The sequence below is a fragment of the Watersipora subatra genome, chromosome 3 (assembly GCF_963576615.1).
Source record: "Watersipora subatra chromosome 3, tzWatSuba1.1, whole genome shotgun sequence".
NCBI classification, from domain to species: Eukaryota; Metazoa; Bryozoa; class Gymnolaemata; order Cheilostomatida; family Watersiporidae; genus Watersipora; species Watersipora subatra.
Genome location: NC_088710.1, coordinates 17,254,619 through 17,276,057, shown reverse-complemented (window position 1 = coordinate 17,276,057; position 21,439 = coordinate 17,254,619). Strand labels below are relative to the sequence as shown.

The window sequence follows — 21,439 nt, the reverse complement described above, 5'->3', positions numbered from 1 at the left end:
TTTTGGCCAATCGGTCAGTTCTGTTGACGCATAAACTAACAACCTTTAACACTTGACGACACATTGTTCTAAGTCGTTTTTAATATTTTTGCATAGAGGAACTTTTTTTATTCAGTTTAATCTATTTAAAATGCATGCTTTAAAACGTTCGTTGGCGTTGCACCGAAATCTGGTGAGATATTAAGTTTTGATTTGAAGAACGAAGGTTTTTTAAATGCATGCTATCTTATATTTCTAGATTTCTTCGATAACGCCAACTATTTATATCTTCAATTGCATAAGTTACATAATCACGAGTCGCATTTTTAACGGAGTCTAGTGTTATTTGCTTTTTTAAAACAACGTGTGAGAAACCTATCGTAAAATAATAATAGGAACTAACTCGTGTTCTTTCTCATAATGGCATCGCTTGCTTTCCATAGTTTTAACACTGGTACATTAATGGTTATATCTGTTTATGTTGACAGACCTCTTCAGTACCGAGGTTTAGCAACAGTACACTAGTTGTTTGTGAGCATGACAATGAAAACCTTTCTGGCTCAACGCTGAATACTCTCACTGCTGCATCCAAAGTGGGCGGCGATGTCACATGTCTAGTCGCTGGCACAGGATGTGCAAAGGTGAGAGATTGCTTAGCATTTTGTTGTGTGATACAAAGGATTTAATTTCTGTTTCTGTTTGCAAATGTTAGGTTTGAGATGTTGGATAATAATTGGATACACTCATCAAGCATAACATGAGCAAAATATGAAATATATTGTAGGTAGCAGAGGAAGTAAGCACTATATCAGGAGTTGGGAAAGTTTTGGTTGCCGACAATCCAATGTTCAAAGGTTTTCTTGCAGAATCTATGGCGCCACTGATTGTTGAGGCTCAGAAACAGTTTAACTTCACCCACATTTTCTCTAATGCATCTGCCTTTGGCAAGGTAGAGTTTCTGTACTTCCATAAGCTCTTTCTAAGTTGTTAATATTGACAGCCAACGGGCCAATGATGGTAGCGTACTTTTAAGCATTAAGTATTAATACCAAGCTGAAAACAATAACTTCAACAGCGGCTAAATGTGACAATTATAACACATTTAGGTTACAAGGGTTAATGTTTGAGCAGTTGGACTTTTATGTAATTTATGTATGTAATTTGTGTAATAAAATACATACCATAATTTATATATTTACCAGCTGTGCCACCCGGTGTTGCCCATGTAATAGAAGAGTCTTTGGACCAGAAATTGATTTGTATTTAACATATAACAACATTTGCCATTATAACTTTCAAAGTACATATCATGAAAGAAGTGTGTTGTGTAGTTGAAACAAATTAAGAAAAAAAAACTGTAAAGGTTTTAAAACTTTGCCAAACAACTGTACCTTTCAAGCTAGTAGCTTGGCATATTGCCAATGGAAAACTCCACTAAGCTAATTAATAAGGTTAGGCTTCCAATGACGGTAAGCCATGACTTTGAGTCTGCATTGTTGTCCAGCTCAGCTGTTCTAATAATAGCTACAGCCGGATTTCCAACACACGAATTTCCAACACACGGACTTTGAGAAATATATATATAGACTAAGCAGTCATTCGCTATGTGATAACAATGATAAACAGTTTAGGTAACATTTACTCTTCACAGGCTATCCAGTGAGTTGGTGTTGTATAAGATAGTACTATGTAATACCAGGTAAAATATCACCTGTGGTCTATAAATCCTGATTTGCAAATAACAGGTTTGGGTTCAACTCCCAAAAAAGGCACTGATGGTGCCGGATATGACACCCTTTAAATTACTTTCTGTCACTGGGCATGTCTCCAGTCGTCGAAGTTCCCTCCACTGAACTCAGACATGTTCAGACAAGAGAACAGAGCCATTGTTTGTGAAAAAAAGCTAATAAAAAACTTGGACAGCTTCTGCTTTGCATGTTTTTTATTAGCCTAAGCTAAGCAGACATCATACGAGATCCTGGAGAGATCACAGACTAGGTATTGCTTCATTGCTACGGGTTTTATTGAAACGTTTTTGATCATTAATTTGTTCAACAATCAATAATCAAAAATTTGTTCTGAGTTGTCCTTTGTGTGTTAAAACCATGAAGTGTTCAAGCAAGTTTTCCCATAAGAATATGCTATAATTCGATTAATTTATACTCTGCAGCTAAAACACTATGGCAACTACCTAACAAACACTGCAAGTAATTGGACATGATAAATAAATTTTTTATATTTTGTATCTAATGTAAACTGAATAAATTATATGTTTAGAACTTAATTAATAAAGTGGAAATAAATACAAAGATGTTTGTATTCTACCTCTACTTAAGACATATAAGAAGTCTTGGGTTGTAGAAGTGTAGGCTCAGGGGTAGAGGTGGGATAGAGATACTCCATGAAACCTTATTTCTGACTAGATCAAGCTCATATTTATTTACATATATAACTAAATATTATGAGAATTATTTAAATTTTTCTTTCAATCTCTAGCAGCCTCCTTACTTTCACAAACAAAACTTCAATGTTTCCAGAAACTTGGAAACCATGTTGAAAATTGCCTTGATTGTAGAGTCCAATATTTGCACAAGTTTGACATGGTTTGTTGGGAAATTGATATCTAGGTTATCGTAAGTAGAGGTTTGACTATACGCTGTATGAATATAATTACTTTTCTAGAATGTTCTTCCCCGAGTGGCAGCGCAGTTAGATATCAGTGCGATATCTGACATTATCGGTATTGAAGCCCCTGATACGTTCGTCAGACCTATTTATGCCGGTATGTACAGTAGCAAAAGGAATTACATGAAACCTTTATATAGTTTGTATACAACTGCTGTTACTATACTTCCTCCATTGTCTCTACTATATATGGATATGTCTCGTGTTACCTTACAACCTCTAAGAACCTTAGTCCTACTTTACAGCACATGGATAATCTGTTTTTAACTGAATGCGTACCGTAAGCCGTGTGTTGCTGCTCGGCACAGCATTTGTAATGGCCAAAAGTCCATGGTGCGACTTCAGTTAGCATCGTGCAAAACGTTTCGGATTAGTGAGTAGTTAATTAATTATCCTATCGTATCTGTACATAAATGAAAGGAAACGATCATCTGCCTGTGTTGGGTCAATCAAAAATTTGTTTACATTCCACCCTGAGTTTAGCTACATGTTGCAAAAACTTTACCTCCTATCGCGAATTTCTTTTTAGCAATTACCAGTCTTGTCAGACGCATTTCAGTTACAGAGGTTTCACTAATTATAGATCAATGGATTTTGGGTGACTTTTTATTGAACGACAATACTACTGACAGTGATTATTTAATTTTTAACAGTAATAATAATGTCGTAATCTATAATAATATTGATAAGTAAACCGACCCAGAATATGCTCACGATACTAGTGAAATGGGCTGAAAAGGTCCAAGCTCATGTTGCAGCACATTTGTAGCCTTTTTAAATGGCATTAGCAGATGTACAATTTTATGCTGATTAATTTGGTATCAAAATATTTTTCATAAGCCGTGAGAGTCAGAAGTTAGGACAATTTATATGCACAATCGGCAAATATTAGGTTTTACTGAGTTTTACTGAGTACAAAAACTTTATTGTCAGAAATAACTTGCAATTCCTTATATATTGAAACGCTACAAAATGATGTGACAGAGCTAAATGAGTTTCTTAATCAATTTGATTCAATGTATGAGGAATTGCAAGTTATTTCTGATAATAAAGTTGATACAACTGTTACAAGTATGTACACTGAGCATATTAGTGAGCTTCAAACTGTGGAGCAACACTTACAGCAAAGAAGAGAGCAATTGGAAGTTCAACAAGATGAAGAGAAAGAGCTGCAAGATGAAGAAGCAGCAATGCAAGAGATGAGGAAGCAGCTGGAGGAAAAAATGAGGCTGTATGAGAGAAAGCGAAGCAGGCAGAGATTAGCACCTATTTCAGTTCTTTCATTACAATCTCCACACAGTTCAGTTACCAGTACACCAACAAAGCCTGAGAATCGCGTTACAACGGATATAACAGAAGGCACTACAAGAAAAAGGCTAGAGCCTGGCACTGCACGTTCACCTCAACCTCCGCCTTCCACACGAATCATTTCTCGCAGGCCTGCAGTCCAGATTCATGGTCTCACACTTCAGCAGTTGCAATCAGATGAGCTCAGGTCGCATAGTCCAGTTGACCTACCACAACCGAGGGAACCTAACCCTGGCAATCTAGATGTCAAGTCAAAAACACATAATGACCTTGAACCCATTCAACAGCTTGCACAATGCCTTGTCACAACAATGAAAAGCACTAAACGCACAGCTCTGGAACCCAGCATTTTCACCGCGAACCCACTAAAGTTTAATGACTGGGAGATTGATTTTGAAGGTTATATAGAAGCTGAAGGCCTTGCAGGCAAAGAGCCGCTTAGGTATTTGAAAAAATATGTGAGTGGAGAAGCTAAAGACTGCATATCAGGCTACTTTACACTCAACTCGGAAGCTGCATATAAGGATGCCCGCAAGCAACTGAGAAGAAGGTATGGTAAGGATAGCAGCATAGCTCGTGCTATGCGAACAAAGTTAGAAAATTGGCCAAACATTGGTGCGACAGATGGTAACCAGTTACGCAAGTATGCAGACTTCCTGTCACAAATCAAAAGTGCCATGGTTTCAGTGACAAAACTGGAAGCCCTCAACGACATTGATGAGATAGAGAAAATAGCCAGAGTACTTCCGCGATGGATGAAAACAAAATGGGTGAATCTTAGCAGACAGTTAGAGAGGAATGAGGATAGGGAAGCTAATTTCCATGATTATCACTCTTTAATAAATGAACAGGCTGAGATCCAGAACTCCCCCCTGATGGCAAATGATCGACCCCCAGCGAAACCACCAGAGAACCAGCCAAAGTGGGAGGCACCCCAACGAAATATCAAAGTGGGAGGCACCCCAGAGTTACCGTAGACAGGCCCGTTCAAAAATTGATCAGAATTACGAGCGCTGAGCAAAAATTAGAATATTTCATGCTTACATATTGCATTATGTATGTTACATTATATATTACAATAGCCTTGATTTATCCTGATATTAATTATATATTATTTACTGGTTGTAAATTTTTGCAAATTTAAGTGGGAGTGTAGAAACCTTTTCAAACACACCTATGAGCGTTGGTGGTGAATTCTATGTTTTTACTGTTGGCCCGTTGCGTTGGCCCGTTGCATTGTATCTTAAAATTCAAATAAGTCAACCGACTTCAAAGCCAGTTAATTGGAAGCCTTAGTACTGGAAACAGTTAATTTACAAGCCTTAGTACTGGAAACAGTGTTTACTACAGAACAATGTTATTAAACAAAGGTAGTCTAAATATAACAAAGACTAGCAGTGAAACATTCCTTCTTCAAGCAACCCCAAGTAACTATAAGCGGGATGTAAAAGTCTCCACACTGAGTATGTAGAATTAAATTAAATCTGGTAGCGAAAGAGTTAAGTCTAGTCGGATACATTGATTGTTAGAAACCAGTTGCTATTCTCTGCAACTTCCATTTAGAATTTGTGCCACTAGTTCAGCAATCAACTTGTCACGAGCTGCTCTATATAATGCCTGTATTTGGTGGTTGTCTAGGCAATGCTATTATGACCTTGAAACACAAGGACCCTATCAAAATAGTCACGGTCAGAGCCACTGCTTTTCCTCCTGCAGAGTCTGGTGGCAGCGCTGCCTCCGAAACCTGTAAGTATTCAAAGTATTGGGTAATGGTAATACTCATTGATCAAATATGGACAATTATGAATGCGATTATTGTTTATCGGGTTGAAAATTGATTGTCTCTTGATGTATATTATGTGTAAGCCAGTAATCTAGATCACTCGACCCGTCAACAACAGTTTGGGGTTGTGTAAGGTAGTGGTATAGACTACCCAACCAGTCAACAACAGTTTGGGGTTGTGTAAGCCAGTAGTCTAGACTACCCAGCCTGCCAACAACAGTTTGGGGTTGTGTAAGCCAGTAATCTAGACCACCCGACTTGTCAACAGCAGTTTGGGGGTGTGTAAGCCAGTAATCTAGACCACCCGACTTGTCAGCAACAATTTGGGGTTGTGTAAGTCAGTAGTCTAGACCACCCGACTTGTCAACAACAGTTTGAGGTTGTGTAAGCCAGTGGTCTAGACCACCCGACTTGTCAACAACAGTTTGAGGTTGTGTAAGCCAGTAGTGTAGACCACATGGCCTGTCAACAACAGTTTGAGGTTGTGTAAGCCAGTAATCTAGACCACCCAACCTGTCAACAACAGTTTGAGGTTGTGTAAGCCAGTAGTCTAGACCACCCGACCTGTCAACAACAGTTTAGGGTGTGTAAGCCAGTAGTCTAGACCACCCGACCTGTCAACAACAGTTTGGGGTTCAAGTCCCAAAGCATCCACTGGTGGTGACAGTAATGACATCCACCCTTAAATTGCTCTCTGCAACTGGGCATGTCTCCAATCATTGAGGTTCCTTAGCCTGTACCCAGACATGTCCAGCTAAGATCACAGAGACAATATTTGTACAACAATGCTTTTAAAAATACACACAGCTTCTGCTAGCAGACATACTCAACGTTCGAGTGATTGCTCACACAGTATGTGTAACTATTTCTAAAACTAACTCATAAAACACTCTGTTTTAAACTTTCACGTATGTATGTGTTTCGGAGCTTTAGACTGTGCTTTGAAGCATTAGACTTTGCTCCCAGGTAAAACTATTTAGAAACAAACTATGCGGGTAAATGTTAAAAAATTAAAATATCAGATATAGAGTTTATTTCAATTTATTAGTAGAACTGGTTTAGTGTAGAGTAAACAATACCGCATAGAATGTCTGGTGTTCTCCATCTTAATGCTGGTCTAAGACGTAACACTTGGATCTCACAAATTATCTCAGGAGGTTGAGATATTTTTGCAGTTGAAGTATTTTGATATGGTTTTTGTTATATGGGTAAATTGTTGCCAATGACCTTAAATATGTCATCAATTGTATGATAAGGTGTTCACATAAACTGAGGGGCACTTTCTAGACATGTGCATGTGGCACCAAGGTGTGGCCAGTAGGTACTGGCTTTAACAGAGCAGATGCAAGCTGAGTTGGAAAGGTGATGTTTAAATGTTACAGGCATGTATTCATCTTTGTCTAATATGTGACAATTTTGGGCGGGTTTAATCAGCGTGTAAAATGGGCCTATGTAAGGTTCCAGTGGCAAGCATGTGCAGGTGTCATTGGAGTATGACAGATGTATACAGGTGTCATTGGAGTATGACATATGTGTGCAGGGCTCTTTGCAGTATAGCAGAGGCAAGCAGGTTTAATTAGAATGGGACTATCATGAGCAAGTGATGTTTCAGTTGCGCCAGATGTCAAGAATGATTTATCAACATTTGAGGGTCAGGAGTTGAGCAAGAGTGACAGGCCAGAGCTGACAAGCGCTGACATTGTCGTCTCAGGAGGTATTTCTTCTCACCAAACAATCATGATTTCTCGAGATGCTATAAACACGCATTGTCCATTTTTGCACTTATTGTCATGCTTAGTTAAATGGGTTTATAGAATCACCGAAGTTGTATGGTTACGATTATGCAACCAGTCAGAGTACATCTGCAAGACTGATTGGTATGGTTTAAACCGCATTGTTCAGTGGTGCCTTAAGATACGAGCTGAAGTTTTGCTTGAAATCCAAAATAAATTTTTGAAACACAAGCTTGGTTTAAGTGGCGGTTAGTCGAAAGGCCATAGCTTCCAGCTCAGGAATTTCTCACTAAATTGTATAGCCATATTCTTCTCAATTGGATTGTGAGCATCGTTTGATCATTGGGCCACAAACCATATCATATTTAATGAAATTTTGTATATACCACTGGGACCCCTGGTCTTCTCCAATAGAGAAGACTACTAACGACATATTTAATGATGACACTAGCCTGCTGCACTTTTGGAATATCGTAAAAATCGGCCAAATCAAAGTATTCTTGCTAGTGTAGTCATCCATCTTGAATCAAGAATACATTACAGTGTATTCATTTTGGATGTAATAATAACTCATTTCGTGTATTTTTGACATTTAGTTATAATGGTGCTTCACAATCAATTATACTGTACTGTACACATATATTGATAGTTACGCAAGTTATTATGAGATGGATTTGATGCTTCAAAGGGTTAGAACAGATTAAATTTATTTCCTTTATTTTAAATGGGAAATATCTGTTTGTAATACAAATTTTTTGGAATTCAAGCTCGGCCCCGGCACTGATATCTCAAGGTACTACTCTATAAGGACATATCTTCTTTTGTTTAAAAGCTCAATATTCATTCATATTCCATATTCTATTATTGTTGTTTATAAAATATGCACCGTTTAACATTAAGCAATTTTCAATTTGGTTTTTGCGAAACTTTGTTAAATATTATAAACCAAAATACCAGTATGCAAGATTGATTGACTTTTAGCTACACTCGAGATATTAAAACAGCTACTTTTTTTGCGAAATAAATTTAAAAGGCAACTGACAGCATTTTAAGATTGCACCTATTCAACAAAAATTCCGCTGTCCAAAAAACAAAAATCTAGTTTTGGAGACGAAGAAATTTGCGATGCAAGCTCCAACCTGCGACATATGGAGGTCATTTTGTCGACAAAACCTAGACGGATGAATTACTGTGTCAATATCTATGATTAACCAATACATGAACGCGAGACTAAAGCATTTCTATTGGCTGCCATTATACATTGCTCCCATCTTGTCGCCACTCTAAAAGGTTATCGATACTCAATGATAATGCAAGGTTGAGGCAGATTCCACAAATATCGAAAAGTGTGCATTGTATGTATTTGTACGGCCTTCATACGTCTTGAGCAGTGGTTATAGAATAACACTAATCGGCTTGTGAATATCATCTCGTGGAGTGCCTTGCTAACAAGAATTCTTCTACATGTACATAAATTGAGAATGTACAAATTTTTATTATTATTAAAAAATATTATTTTCATATGTTTAACACCTATTAATGCATGTTCTACTTTCATGAATAAGAAATTTGAGTGGGTAATCTTTCGATAATGTTGTTCATAAAACGAGCGATTTTAATATACCGTAAGTATATAGTGTTGCACTAGTCGATATCTTGCGAAGATCGCAAATCTTTTTGTTCATTTTCATGACTTGAAAATGTTTATAAAGCCTGGTATTTAGCCGAAATTACACAAAAATATTATTCAAACCGCAATCTGTAATGTTATCTGCTGCTGTCAAAGTTTTAATGAACAATTGTACTGGCAGCAGTGAGAATGAGCAATGTTACTAATTGAACGCATCATCGCCAAAAATACAGGAGGATAGGAAGATCCAATTTTAGTTTGGACATAAATAATTTTTTATGATAAAGTATTACTTCTTAAAGCATCTCAAAGTTCTACTTAAAGGCTGGTTCATACTATATTGCCGTATATTGGAGTTGTCCTTTCGGCGATTATTGGTCCACTATGTACACCATAAACTGATGGCATCCTTGAGGCAATGTAGATGTGTCAGGAAAGACTGGAGCTGTCAAACCTTCTCGATAGTTCAATGAATATCCACTGGATGATGATTGACTGTCGCCAATCGCTTAATCTATATTGTCTTCCATGACAGTTGCTGCGGGACTAGCATTTCATCATTTCATTGAACTCCTTGTATAAAGAGAACGCTGATGTAAACACGGATGGGTTTGTAATAGTGTGAACATTGTTATCATGGGCGATCACCGAAGTATTTTGGGATTAGCATCGATATACTGGGATATAGTCTGTACCAGTCTTGAAACTGAGACATACAGTTCTATTGAATTATGTCTTCACATAGAATTCTTGTAGGTTGACTGATAACTGAGCTATCATGTTATGACTATCAGATTCCTCGTATCAGATCTGAGATTAAGAAATATTTGCTGTATTCGCAGGACGTGGAATGAAGAGTGGAGACAACTTTGAGCTTCTTTATGCGCTCGCTAGTAAACTCAACGCTGCCGTTGGGGCATCACGAGCAGCTGTCGATGCTGGGTTCGTGCCAAATGATATGCAAGTCGGGCAGACAGGCAAAATTGTGGCTCCGGTATGTTTATAGCAGCAGTTCTGTGATTAGACTGCTTGATCAGCTGGGGATGTCAGCCAGAATTTGTTGAAACTCTATGATTGTTATGAGCAGGAAAACTGTTGATAATTTCATGGAAATTATTAGTAATTTGCGAAAGTTTTTATCTACCATATATTTCGGCATATCAGGCGACCATCAGATAAGACGAGTGACAAAATTGGAGCAAATTTTTAGGAATTTATCATCTATCGGTTGTATAAGGTGACCCCAAATTTTTAGTGGTGATTTTTTGGCTTTAAGGTTTGTCTTATATGCCAAAATATACGGTAGGTTGCAGTCCTCAGCGAAGGAGTTAGCTTTGATGTTGTCATTCATTTAATTCTGTGGCCAAATGCTAGCTGTTCGTGCGATGACTTGGAGTGTATTATTGTACCCCTTAGTTTTTCAGAGCAATATATCATGCTGACTGTTTATTTTGCTAGTCAGCCTGTCTGAAACATAGGTCTGTTTATCTGATTGGTCAATTCAGAATATCCCTTAAAGGTTGACTTGCAACAAAATTCACATTACAGTTATTTGGTATCAAAAGATTCACCATGTCTTACTCTGTTGTGTTGTAAGTGCCAAATATGTGGAATTGTGCTTACAAGCTCTTAAAAGCTCAAAAACAAAAAGCCGCCGTAGATTGGAATCTCTTTATTTCGATGACGTAGCCACGAAATTTGGTTATCGTCTTGTCACGTATTTTCTCATGTGAATTGAAAGGCCAATACAAAGCTCAATATAAAACTTATCGTCGTACTAGTTTATGACAAACACTTCGGGTTTTGTCGAAGACCCCTATCAAATATAGATGCTCGCTACTTTACAGTTTTGTTTCGGCCTGGTCTAATCGGCAAGTTGTAATCTGATCATGTGACCCAATACTTCGTAAATAATTTTTGCAGCACTTTTCGATTATCACAGGTGACCAACAGACTCGTCATGATTATCAGACAATGATATGTACTCCTTCGAGGTAAGGTTAAAAAGTTAAATGAATTTGTACGGTAAGTTATAAGATATCACTGCTAAAAGTGACAGCATTACAATGACGATAAAACAGACGCGTAAGAACATTAGACATGGTTTTATTGAATGCGTGAAGTATATTTGTGAAAATATTTCGACGAATAAGGTTGCATGAAAGTGTAAACAGAAACCATCTCTCACAAATGCGTCACATTTGAGTCGTTTCGGAAAGAGAATCCAAACTACGGCGGTCTCGTGTGGCTGCGATTAACTGTTCGTTTTTTAGCTTTTAAGAGCTTGTAATCACATTCCCATATATTTTGCCCCTACAACACAACAGAGTAAGATATAGTGAATCTTATGATACTAAATAACTGTAATGTGAATTTTGTTGCAAGTCAACCTTTAAAAGATATGAACATTTAAACCAAGCCTTAGCATTATCACATGACTAACACTGTTAAGGATCTCGGTTAACAGTTTCCGGTGATAGTAATGTATGGTGTATGAAGTATCCACAGGTAGCAGTTGGCAGCATGCTATAGTTCAAACTAGCTTTTTAATTATTTGCAAAATTTGTTTTAAAATGTGAAATATAAAGAGATCTTTCTACTGTACAAGTTTATCAATGTATTTGTCATAATTTTTTGTGTTAAACAGTCAACTAGTACGACCAGACTTGTACATCACAACAGGGAAAGTGAACTATCAGTTTAGGTATAGATTAATATCTTGTAGTTTGCTATATGTGGTGACTCTGTTTATACCTGAGGCAGCGTTGTTTATTTGTTAGGCTATTATGTGCTGGTGTACTCGAAAATAAAAGGCTCAGCTACAACTCAGTAGCTCTATTGTATGCTGTCAGAAAATAATATTGATTTTAATATGTATTATAATATGTATTATAATATGTATTATAATTTAAAGAGTTGGTTCACATTAGCATAATCGTTTATTGATCACAAATATCTTTCCATTATTTGCATGAGGGTCGCAATTGTGATAGATTCGACATGGTCTATCTTGTGATTGTGACTATAGCAATAGCCTTCTGTCTGAACGTTTGGATAAATAATCACCTTCAGCTATTGAATTGCTGGCTTTAGCTATTTACCGGCATGTGTTGGTTATATGTTAATTACAAGGCGCAACCATGGTTATACTTGGTTCTTTCACTTTTGGTGTGGCCAGAGTAGAAATATATTTATGATAGTCCAAGATTAGAGTTATTCAATATTTTATGCTGAAACTTACCGAGCCTTTTTAATCAAGCTGGTCCTGATATCAAAACTTCAATACTTTGTAATTGTCTTCCCTTGATTGCTAAGATAGGGTAATAATAAAAATGGGTTTCATTTTATTTGTCCAGATAACGGAGATTTATCCTAATATTCATATTTGAACATCGCACGACGTACAACTCTTGTGCAGGTACTCATAGGTACACTGCCCTGAGCAAACGAAACGTCCTCTTGATTTTTGTAAATTGTTCAGTACAAGCACAAACGTGTTTTAGTTGAGCCTGGCATCAGTATTAGCAGTATTTCAATTATTTTTTCTGATTTATTGTGGTGAGATACCCAACAATCTTTAGCAGAAAAATTTTTTGTTAAGATTCAAAATCAAAGAGTTGTTTCACTTAGGGCATTTCGATTGCCTAAATTTACAATTTATTATGCTGGCACTAGGCAATCAAAACGCCCGATCACGACAGATAAAGCGTTTTGATTGCTTAATTGGTCTGGTTCTTCATTGTTACTTTGCCACAAGGCAATTTGCTATGACTGGATTATCTAGGGATTACAAGTTTCAATCTTGATATTAATCCAGTCAACAAAAGGATAAGTGTGGCAATTATTATTACTCATCTAGCCAACACATGGATTAAAGCCCTGTAATAACTGTAAGCTCAAAAGTTAAGAGATGATCAAAGATCTAAGTCTCATTCAAACCTGATGTTGTGAAATGAAAGGAGTAAGTAAAAAAGTGCTGTTAATATGATCAAGTGTTTTTATTGAAAATAATTTAAAACAAACAGTTGAGTGCAATAATGTCAGTATTTTAAGAAAGCAAAACCTTTCCATGGACGTGTAATTAAAACAAACTTCTCATCAAATCTCAGAGTCAGATTTTAGGATCTAGACTTATGTCACTTAGAGATTGTCTGGTTATAATAAATATTTTATGATAAAAAATATAGCAATAGTATTGAGCTCTTAGAAGTGCACTAGTTTGTAAAAGCTGCCTTAGAAACAACAAAATATTTCTGCTTCAGTTTTGTTTCCCTTTGTTTATATACTATGTGATTACATAATGCTGGTCATCATGCCCAACTTTGTGTATGTTCAGGCCAATCAAAACGCCCTATCTGTAGATAGGGCATTTTGATTGCCACTTTAGGTGGGGTAAATGTGAATAGGGCGTTTTGCACAGTGAAAAGCGCTATTTCTGGTGGTCTCAGAAATATGAACTTTCGGGACATGTTAGATCTCAACCTAACTTGCATATAAGCACAAAAAAGTGAATTTTGAAAAACTTGTCAGATAGGGCGTTTTGCTTGCTTAGGGCAGTACAGATATGCCCTTTTGTAACAAAGAAGGACCTTCTACAGTCAGACTTCTACGAATGAAGTTAATTCATTGTAAGGTTTACTTCGGAGTGAAATGTTGGCATGGAGCCAACATTCTTATAAAAGTACAATGTAAATTGTAATTAATTTTTATAACCCAAAAATTTATGACTCTCTTACTGCGGGTAATTACACATAGCATCAAAACGAATGCATTATATAAAACTTGTGAAAGCTAAAATTATTTACAAAATGCAACCAAGTTAATAAAAATAATAATTTAAAAAAATATTTTTTATTGTTGATTTACGTTAAAGACATGTGGGCAGAAGTGTAGGCTTGGCATTGAATGGGTTCAGTCGTGAAGACGACCATGAGTCATCCTCTAAAGTTCTACCTTTGCATAAGGGCTTATTTTCAAGGCTCTACTCTTTACATATTTGTGGTATTCAGTACATCGTCGGTATACTATATAAATAATATAATATTCATTATTCAGCTTTATAGTTTTGTGAATGATGTGGTAGGGTGTTGTCGAGAATCAAATGCACCAGTATGGTGACAAAGGCTTTCCTACTTCTTGCTTGTTTAGTCTAATAAAGACAATTTGAAACTTGTCATATTAATATAAGATGTTCTCTATTATAACAAATAAACTAACTCATGTTGACAACATTTTAATATACTAGAGATCTATTACATTTGATAATGAGCCAAGTGACATTTTGTTTTCAGAGTACTTGCTCAATAAAAATTGTAGGTTGTTATTTACTGTTATTTGTGTGGATTTTTGGAAAATTAGTCGCCCATTTAAAATTGTTATTCTGGTTGAGTCCTCACATCCATGTCTGATGGTAACTGCAGCATGCCTTTAATTATTCTACATCAAATGCTCCATTTTTATGTGTTAGCTAATGTTACTATGAGCACTAGCCAAAATTTGGAGTTATCTGACATCGTTTTTACAGTCAGACAACTTCGCATTTATCTGCTATAGAATGACCATCAGCTTAGCCAACCTTTGTAGTCAATGTCATGTAATGTACACCTGTTGATTATTACTTCTATGAGTATTTTTGCAGTATCGTTTTTTAAGGTGAAGTATTCAATTTGTCATTTTTAAAAGGTCCTTGTATCATATGTGAAATGCTTTCGAAGTTGCAAGTGGTAAAAATTATGTAATCTCCCGCGGTATCTTATCGACACACCAAAATTCAGCTCTCTGGAGTCTTATGTTTTGGAACTTATCACATATTAGGGTTTCAAAATTCTTACTATATATCTTAATTTACTTTCAAATTACTTCAAATTTCAATAGCAGTCGCTCAATTTTGTTAGTGCCTTGTTTGCTTCCATGTTAGTTTCGTATATAGTTTTAGTCATTAGCTAGGCATATTTAAAATGTTCTAAAAGGCGATAAAATGGTGTCAAATGTGTAGGATATCACAGCCGCCCTGCGGCTTGCACATTGTTTTATTGTAACATGTTCACTCATCGTTACAGAAACTCTACATCGCTGTCGGCATCTCGGGAGCCATTCAGCACCTGGCAGGTATGAAGGACAGCAAGGCTATTGTCGCTATTAATAAGGACCCCGAAGCTCCCATATTCCAAGTTGCTGACTACGGTCTCGTTGCTGACCTTTTCAAGGTTGGTTCTCGAGAAGTTTTTTTCCGCTGACTTATTTTGCTGAGCTCTTTGATAACACTTAACAGTGTTAACCACATAAACTCCATCAGTCGTATTGCTGCGAGGACGGTTGTTAGACCTTGGGATTGATTATCTTTGTTTTATTGACTGGGTCATAACGAGGTTTCAACGTTGACCTTTGACCCTATAAAGTACTGTAGTACTTGATAGAACGATCTAATAATGGAAGGAAAACCTTGATTTTATTGTTTCTATTTATTTTTGCAAAACTAGCACCCTGGTAGTTCAGTGCGCTGTGAGAGATCATCAGGTGTAATAACTATGCATACAATTATTCCAAAGTGCGAAGAGGTGATTGAGTGGTGCAGGTTTGTAGTGTCTGAATGTTCGAGTTCGAATCTCGAATCTTTTTCCAGCATCCACCTGTGGTTTCGGATGGACACACCTATTTTTCTAGTAAAGATTTAGTTTTTGTAAATGTATTTCAATCGAAAGACCGTATACGGAGGTACAGCATTTCAATATGTTAAGATTTCTGAATAGGTTGAAGGTGTGTTGGTGCGGTGAGCAAATTTAGTTCACAGCTGGCTGATCTAGTGAAAGATGGAATGATAAGGAAAACAGGAGGTCTATCGCTCAGCTCGAGCTACCCCCAAATTTGGTTTTGATATTTTAGAAGCTGCGTGTATTTCATAATTCGTTCTGCAATATGCATGTTTCTGTTGTATTAAAAAGTTAACAAGTTTGACATGCATACCTGGATATCAATCAAGACATTGCTCGCGCGTGTAGTATTATATATGCATTTTAATTGTTCATAAAGCATTATACACACTTCTTATTGCACCCATACTGAGACGCGCAATGAGAACGCATGACGTGTAATGCACGTATGACCACGTGTAATGCACGTATGACCACGCATTCAGTGATCTGTCTGTAGTGCAAAATCCTTTTGCTATAGATGAAGTTCAGGTGGTGTTGGGTTATCGAGTGTTGATTGCTTAGCTGTGGCATTATGACGTCGTCAAATCTTTGCTGTTGAGTGTCAAAGCTTCTACGGAGCGAGATGCCTGTGAACAAAATTAATATAACGTGCCTCACCCGTCTAGCAAACACGTGCATTTCTTGATCGCTCTTTCCTCTGCGTTTATTTTATGAAGGTCACTTCGAGAGTTCACATTCATTGTTATTGACTTTATTATTTCAAATCGTATTTATGATTTTATAACCGCAATTATTCACTCATCAGTTTCTAAGCAATGTTTAGTGTTACCTTTTGTTATAATAGTCCGAGTATAAAGGCACGGACACGCGTGCTTAATGTTTCGGCTGAAATTATGAAATGTGCGAAATTATTCAGAAACACGAAAGTATTCGGCCAACTCACACAATTATCAAAAGCTGTGCATGTGCACCGAAATTGTCGACAAAACATTTTGAATTGGCTGAACAAATTATTAGTGAGAACGTTTTTAGCAACTTTGGCGATTGATCACTCTGGTCCTACACACATACAGCAAGATGCAAAAAAATGCTGACGCAGTTCAACATAGTAAATACAATGCAACCGATTAGATTGCGCGAGAGATGGCACCCTTTTCTAGTCAGTTGCATCAAATTTACTAGGTTGAATTGCATTGGTATTTTTCTTACATGTCTTTTTATGAGTCTCGGACTATATAAGCCGCTAAAACACGCTAATAATTTGTTCAGCCAATTGAAAGCAAATCGTCCCTGATTTCTTGTCCTTTCGTAATTCTGTTTGTTTCGGTCATATATTTTCTTGTTTTTGAATATTTTTGTATATTTTGTGATTTCAGCTGAAACATTCGGCACATGGAACCATATTTTTAGACACTGCAGGCAAATCTATAGAAATTTTCTTGCAGCTTTCTTCATAAGAAGCTCAAAGCTTAATAGAGAATTTTAATCTACAGAGATTATGTGTTTTTTATTCTAAAGAAACGTTAACCAACAGGCCTGAGGAGGTGCCAGCATTTTGCTATTTCAATATCGTGTGCGAAATGGTAAAAAGATATTGGAAGTAGCAAAATGAATGTTGAATATTGAAATGATGGCCCGAAAGCGTTTAGGCTGTAAGAGATTAACCAGAAGCTCAACTTTGGTTATTTCGTTAACCAAAGCTAAGGAGTTGCAATGTGAATAAGGTGACTATCAATTGGTTAGAACATTTCAAAGTATTATGGACTCGCTGTTTAGCCTGAGGCAAATGTTAGGGCTGTTAGCTAAGTCAATATTGTGTTGTAATAAGGAGATGATATGTGGGTCAAAGGTTAGATTGTCCTTGGAATAAGACTGTCCTAAACTGCTCCTGTTTCAGCATCAGTTCTGTAGCAGCGTTTGTCCTCATGATCTTCTAAACTTGAAATTTGTTACTGATTGCCACGAAATCAATAATGTCCGTTTATGTAGAACTCTTCACTAGCTCGTAATGTGTCGCAGATTCTCACATATCCCCCAGGCTCTATCCGACATGGTACGATAATATGATGTCCAGTAATATATAGTTATTCCATTTGTTGAGTGTGTAATATAGTTTTTCAAACAGCAGTAAATTTAATTATTTTACCAATTCCACTCATTTAATATTTCATATGTTTTCTCGATTTGTAATGATGATGCAACAAACACAGAACCTTGACTGACATTAGACAGTGAATTTATATAAAATTATACTCCTGTGCTAAGAGTTGTACTAATGTTATAATTCTCATGTTTTTCAACTGACTGGCGAGATGTACAAGACGCAGCAGAATGAATCACTAGATGGCAATTGTAGATGAATCATTATAGTTCTTATACATACAAATTGGTGTGAATACTTCTTTTGATAACTTTATGAATACTTCTTTGAATAACTTTATGAATACTTTTTTAAATAACTTTATGAATACCTTTTGGATAACTTTATGAATACTTCTTTGGATAACTTTATGAATACTTCTTTGGATAACTTTATGAATACTTATTTGGATAATTTTATGAATACGTCTTTGGATAACTTCAAGAACACTATTTTGGATAACTTTATGAACACTCAGTTGTATTTATTAAAACATTTTATTGACAACATGATGAGTATTTCTATGTGAAATTTTTTTAGGAATATTCTAGGTTATTTTATGATAGCTTCTGTGCAAAACTTCATGGATATTTATGTCTGTAGCTTTATGAATACAACAATGCAAAGCTTTATGATCACTTCTATGCATAGCTTTATAAATACATCTATGCATAACTTTATGAATACATCTATGCACAGCTTTGCTTTATGAATATAACTATGCATAGCATTATTAATATAAATACATCTATGCATAACTTTATGAATACTTCTATGCATAGCTTGATGTATATATCTATGCATAGCTTTAGGAATACTTCTATGCATAGCTTTATGAATATTTTTATGCATAGCTTTATGAATAATTCTATGCAAAGCGTTATGTATATATCTATGCATAGCTATATTAAAACTTCTATGCATAGCTTTATGAATATTTTCATGCATAGCTTTATGAATATTTTTATGCATAGCTTTATGAATACTTCTATGCGTAGCTTTATGAATACATGCGTTTGTGTCATTTGGCCAGGTTTATAAAGTTGCATAAATCGTATGTACAAACTACTGACTTGCTACAATTTGTGGCCTTACAAGGTTCTCGGACTAGTATTGTCATTTGAGAGTAGATAATTCCTTCCTTTGTTATACAAGCAATTCTAAGCAGATCTAAAAGATTTCAATGAAATATTGTTAAAGGTTTCACTGACACTTTAGTGAATTGGTCACGGAGTTTGGTGCGCGTATGCAGAGTTGCTGTACCGCAAATATTATAATTATTTTAATTATTTGGACCTTTGAGTAGCATTCACACCGCTCAGCTGCCATCTCCGTGTTTGTGACAATGCTTTCACCTGCTATACAGGGGGCGGCGAGAAGCCATCTTGCCCACAATATGCTGTGGTTGGCTTAGCGAGTCCTTGACAAGTTGTCAAGTGGCTCTATTGGGAAGCCTTGTAACTCTGCCTTCTGGGATAACACTTGTGTTTTGGCCACCCCTTTTATGCCCCAGGGTTACGTTGCCTAAGAGCGCTGACAATGTCTGGCATTATGTCGGGCTGTGTGTAGATATTGGATGGGTAGCTCGAGTTTATATCAACAAAACAGCAGCGGATTGGTGTTTTCACACTCATCCGGCTGGTTATCCTGTAAATTTCACCTTCAAACTTGTCAATTTAATAGGGCTGTCAATAATCTATCTCCTCTCTGACACACGTGTCGGGTGTAGGGTTTCCTGGCAGCCGGTACGCTGCCGTTGCAGCGCACAACTTCCTTTCCAAGTGTTTATCCTAATTAGTTAAGTGGTAGGTTAATATGCTGACAAGTGAAGGGTGTGTTCCGACAATGGACGTGTGCCTCCATAATATCACTATTTATTTCATTAGTCGTGCCAGAATGAGTAATATCTACCTCAGCAGGCCAGCAGTTCATGATTAAGAAAATAAATTGTAAACCTGACTTTGTTCGTAAGCTGGTCAGCTCCATGTTCACACTTTTAAACGGTTATAGGAAGCAGCCGCTTCTATTTAATGATTTATGCAAGGCAGCACTTTTCAGAAATTTTCAGTCGCCTTATGTCAAGATGACTAGCTTTCAGTTAGTAATGGTGATATGATAAAGGTCAAACAGGGGTCATTATCTATGAACTATGGCTGCCGTATTCTCCTCTGTAGAATCCGGCTAGGTGATGCATAACTGTACTAGAGACGTATCATAAAGCTTGTCATGAGAATTCAATACTCCTTGTAACAAGTTAAACAGGCCACGGTCAAGGAAAATGTATCCATATTCACTTGTCCTTTCCGGAGACAGGAAAGACACGAGTGGTTTCGTCTGTTAGTTCTGAGCACCCCCTCTTGTCTCGCGCTATTCCTGCCATAACACGTTTGCACTTGAATTCTAGCTCAGTTTGCCAGACTTGCATAAACTTTCCTTCGAGTTTTCAAGGGTTCAAGTTTTCTTATTGTTTCTTAATAATGCTTAGGTTTTGGTTGAGTTATCGATTGCTTGCAGCGTTGATTGATATTGTAATATCTGTTGCAGGCTGTACCTGAGATGACGGAGAAATTGTGATGATGCGTCAAGTAGATGGAATCTTCCGGATATTCTGTTACAATCTGTATTATGTTATGCTTCATTGCACTTTCTCGTGATTTTGATGAGAAATATATTGTAGACTAGAAATTTGTTATCCTGTATTACTGTGTGAAGACCACCTTTGTAGATGTCTTGGATTGCTTTCAAGTGTTGCTGTAGTTGTAGGAAAGTTGCTACTACTTTGAGAATGTATTCTTTTGAATGTATTTCTAATACGACAGAGTTGACAAATATCAAAACAGCAAGTTAGGGGTTTCCGTCAATCAAGGTTAGGAGATGAAACTAAGATAGGGTTTTTGTTAAATATTATGTTTTAGTTTTTGCAAAGATCTGCGAGGGATATTATATTGCATATCAGACCGAGACCTTAAAAAAATTTCACATTTATCATAGTCTGCCAGAGAGTAGGTTCGCTATTTGAATCTATATGTACATAACATAGTAGGAAACAGATGTCTATGGCCGCTTGGTTTCAGGCATTTGAAATAGTTTTGGTCCGAAGTTTTATTGTTACAGCGGTACTATCCGCTCCTTAATAAATTTATTTTTAACGATTTTCGATGAGAAAAAATTCTTCACCGAGCAGATTGTCGGACTTGATAGGCGTGTTAGTGTATTGGTACGGTAGCAGTTGTTGGCATGTAGTCTACACGATGATACACGTATATCAACAAGCTGTGCAAACAGCTGTTAGATAACAGTGTCTCCATGACTGTCTGCAACAGCAGATAAACGTTCCCTCGCCAATGTCACACCTGAGTGGGTGCTCTAGAAATGCGCCAATAGTGACCCATCAATTTTTTTAGGATTCACAAATTTTCCGCTATATCATTTACATTTACCCCAAAAAGCTGTAATATTGAAGAAATTAAGGATTAGCAAAGCTTGAACGGGGAAATTGGCTAGAAAGATTATAACTTGCTCAGCTGC

At 36.7% G+C, this 21,439-nt stretch overlaps 1 protein-coding gene across 1 annotated transcript; it reads left to right on the top strand.

Moving 5' to 3' along the window:
* Positions 1 to 29: 29 nt before the first annotated feature.
* Positions 30 to 20,641, top strand: LOC137392023 (electron transfer flavoprotein subunit alpha, mitochondrial-like). Its single transcript, XM_068078609.1, has 9 exons — positions 30 to 172; positions 468 to 620; positions 764 to 928; positions 2,662 to 2,761; positions 5,611 to 5,718; positions 7,368 to 7,469; positions 9,961 to 10,112; positions 15,178 to 15,324; positions 20,456 to 20,641. Exons 1-9 carry the CDS (start codon positions 131 to 133, stop codon positions 20,483 to 20,485), a joined length of 999 nt encoding a protein of 332 aa, XP_067934710.1. The 5' UTR covers positions 30 to 130; the 3' UTR covers positions 20,486 to 20,641.
* Positions 20,642 to 21,439: the final 798 nt, after the last annotated feature.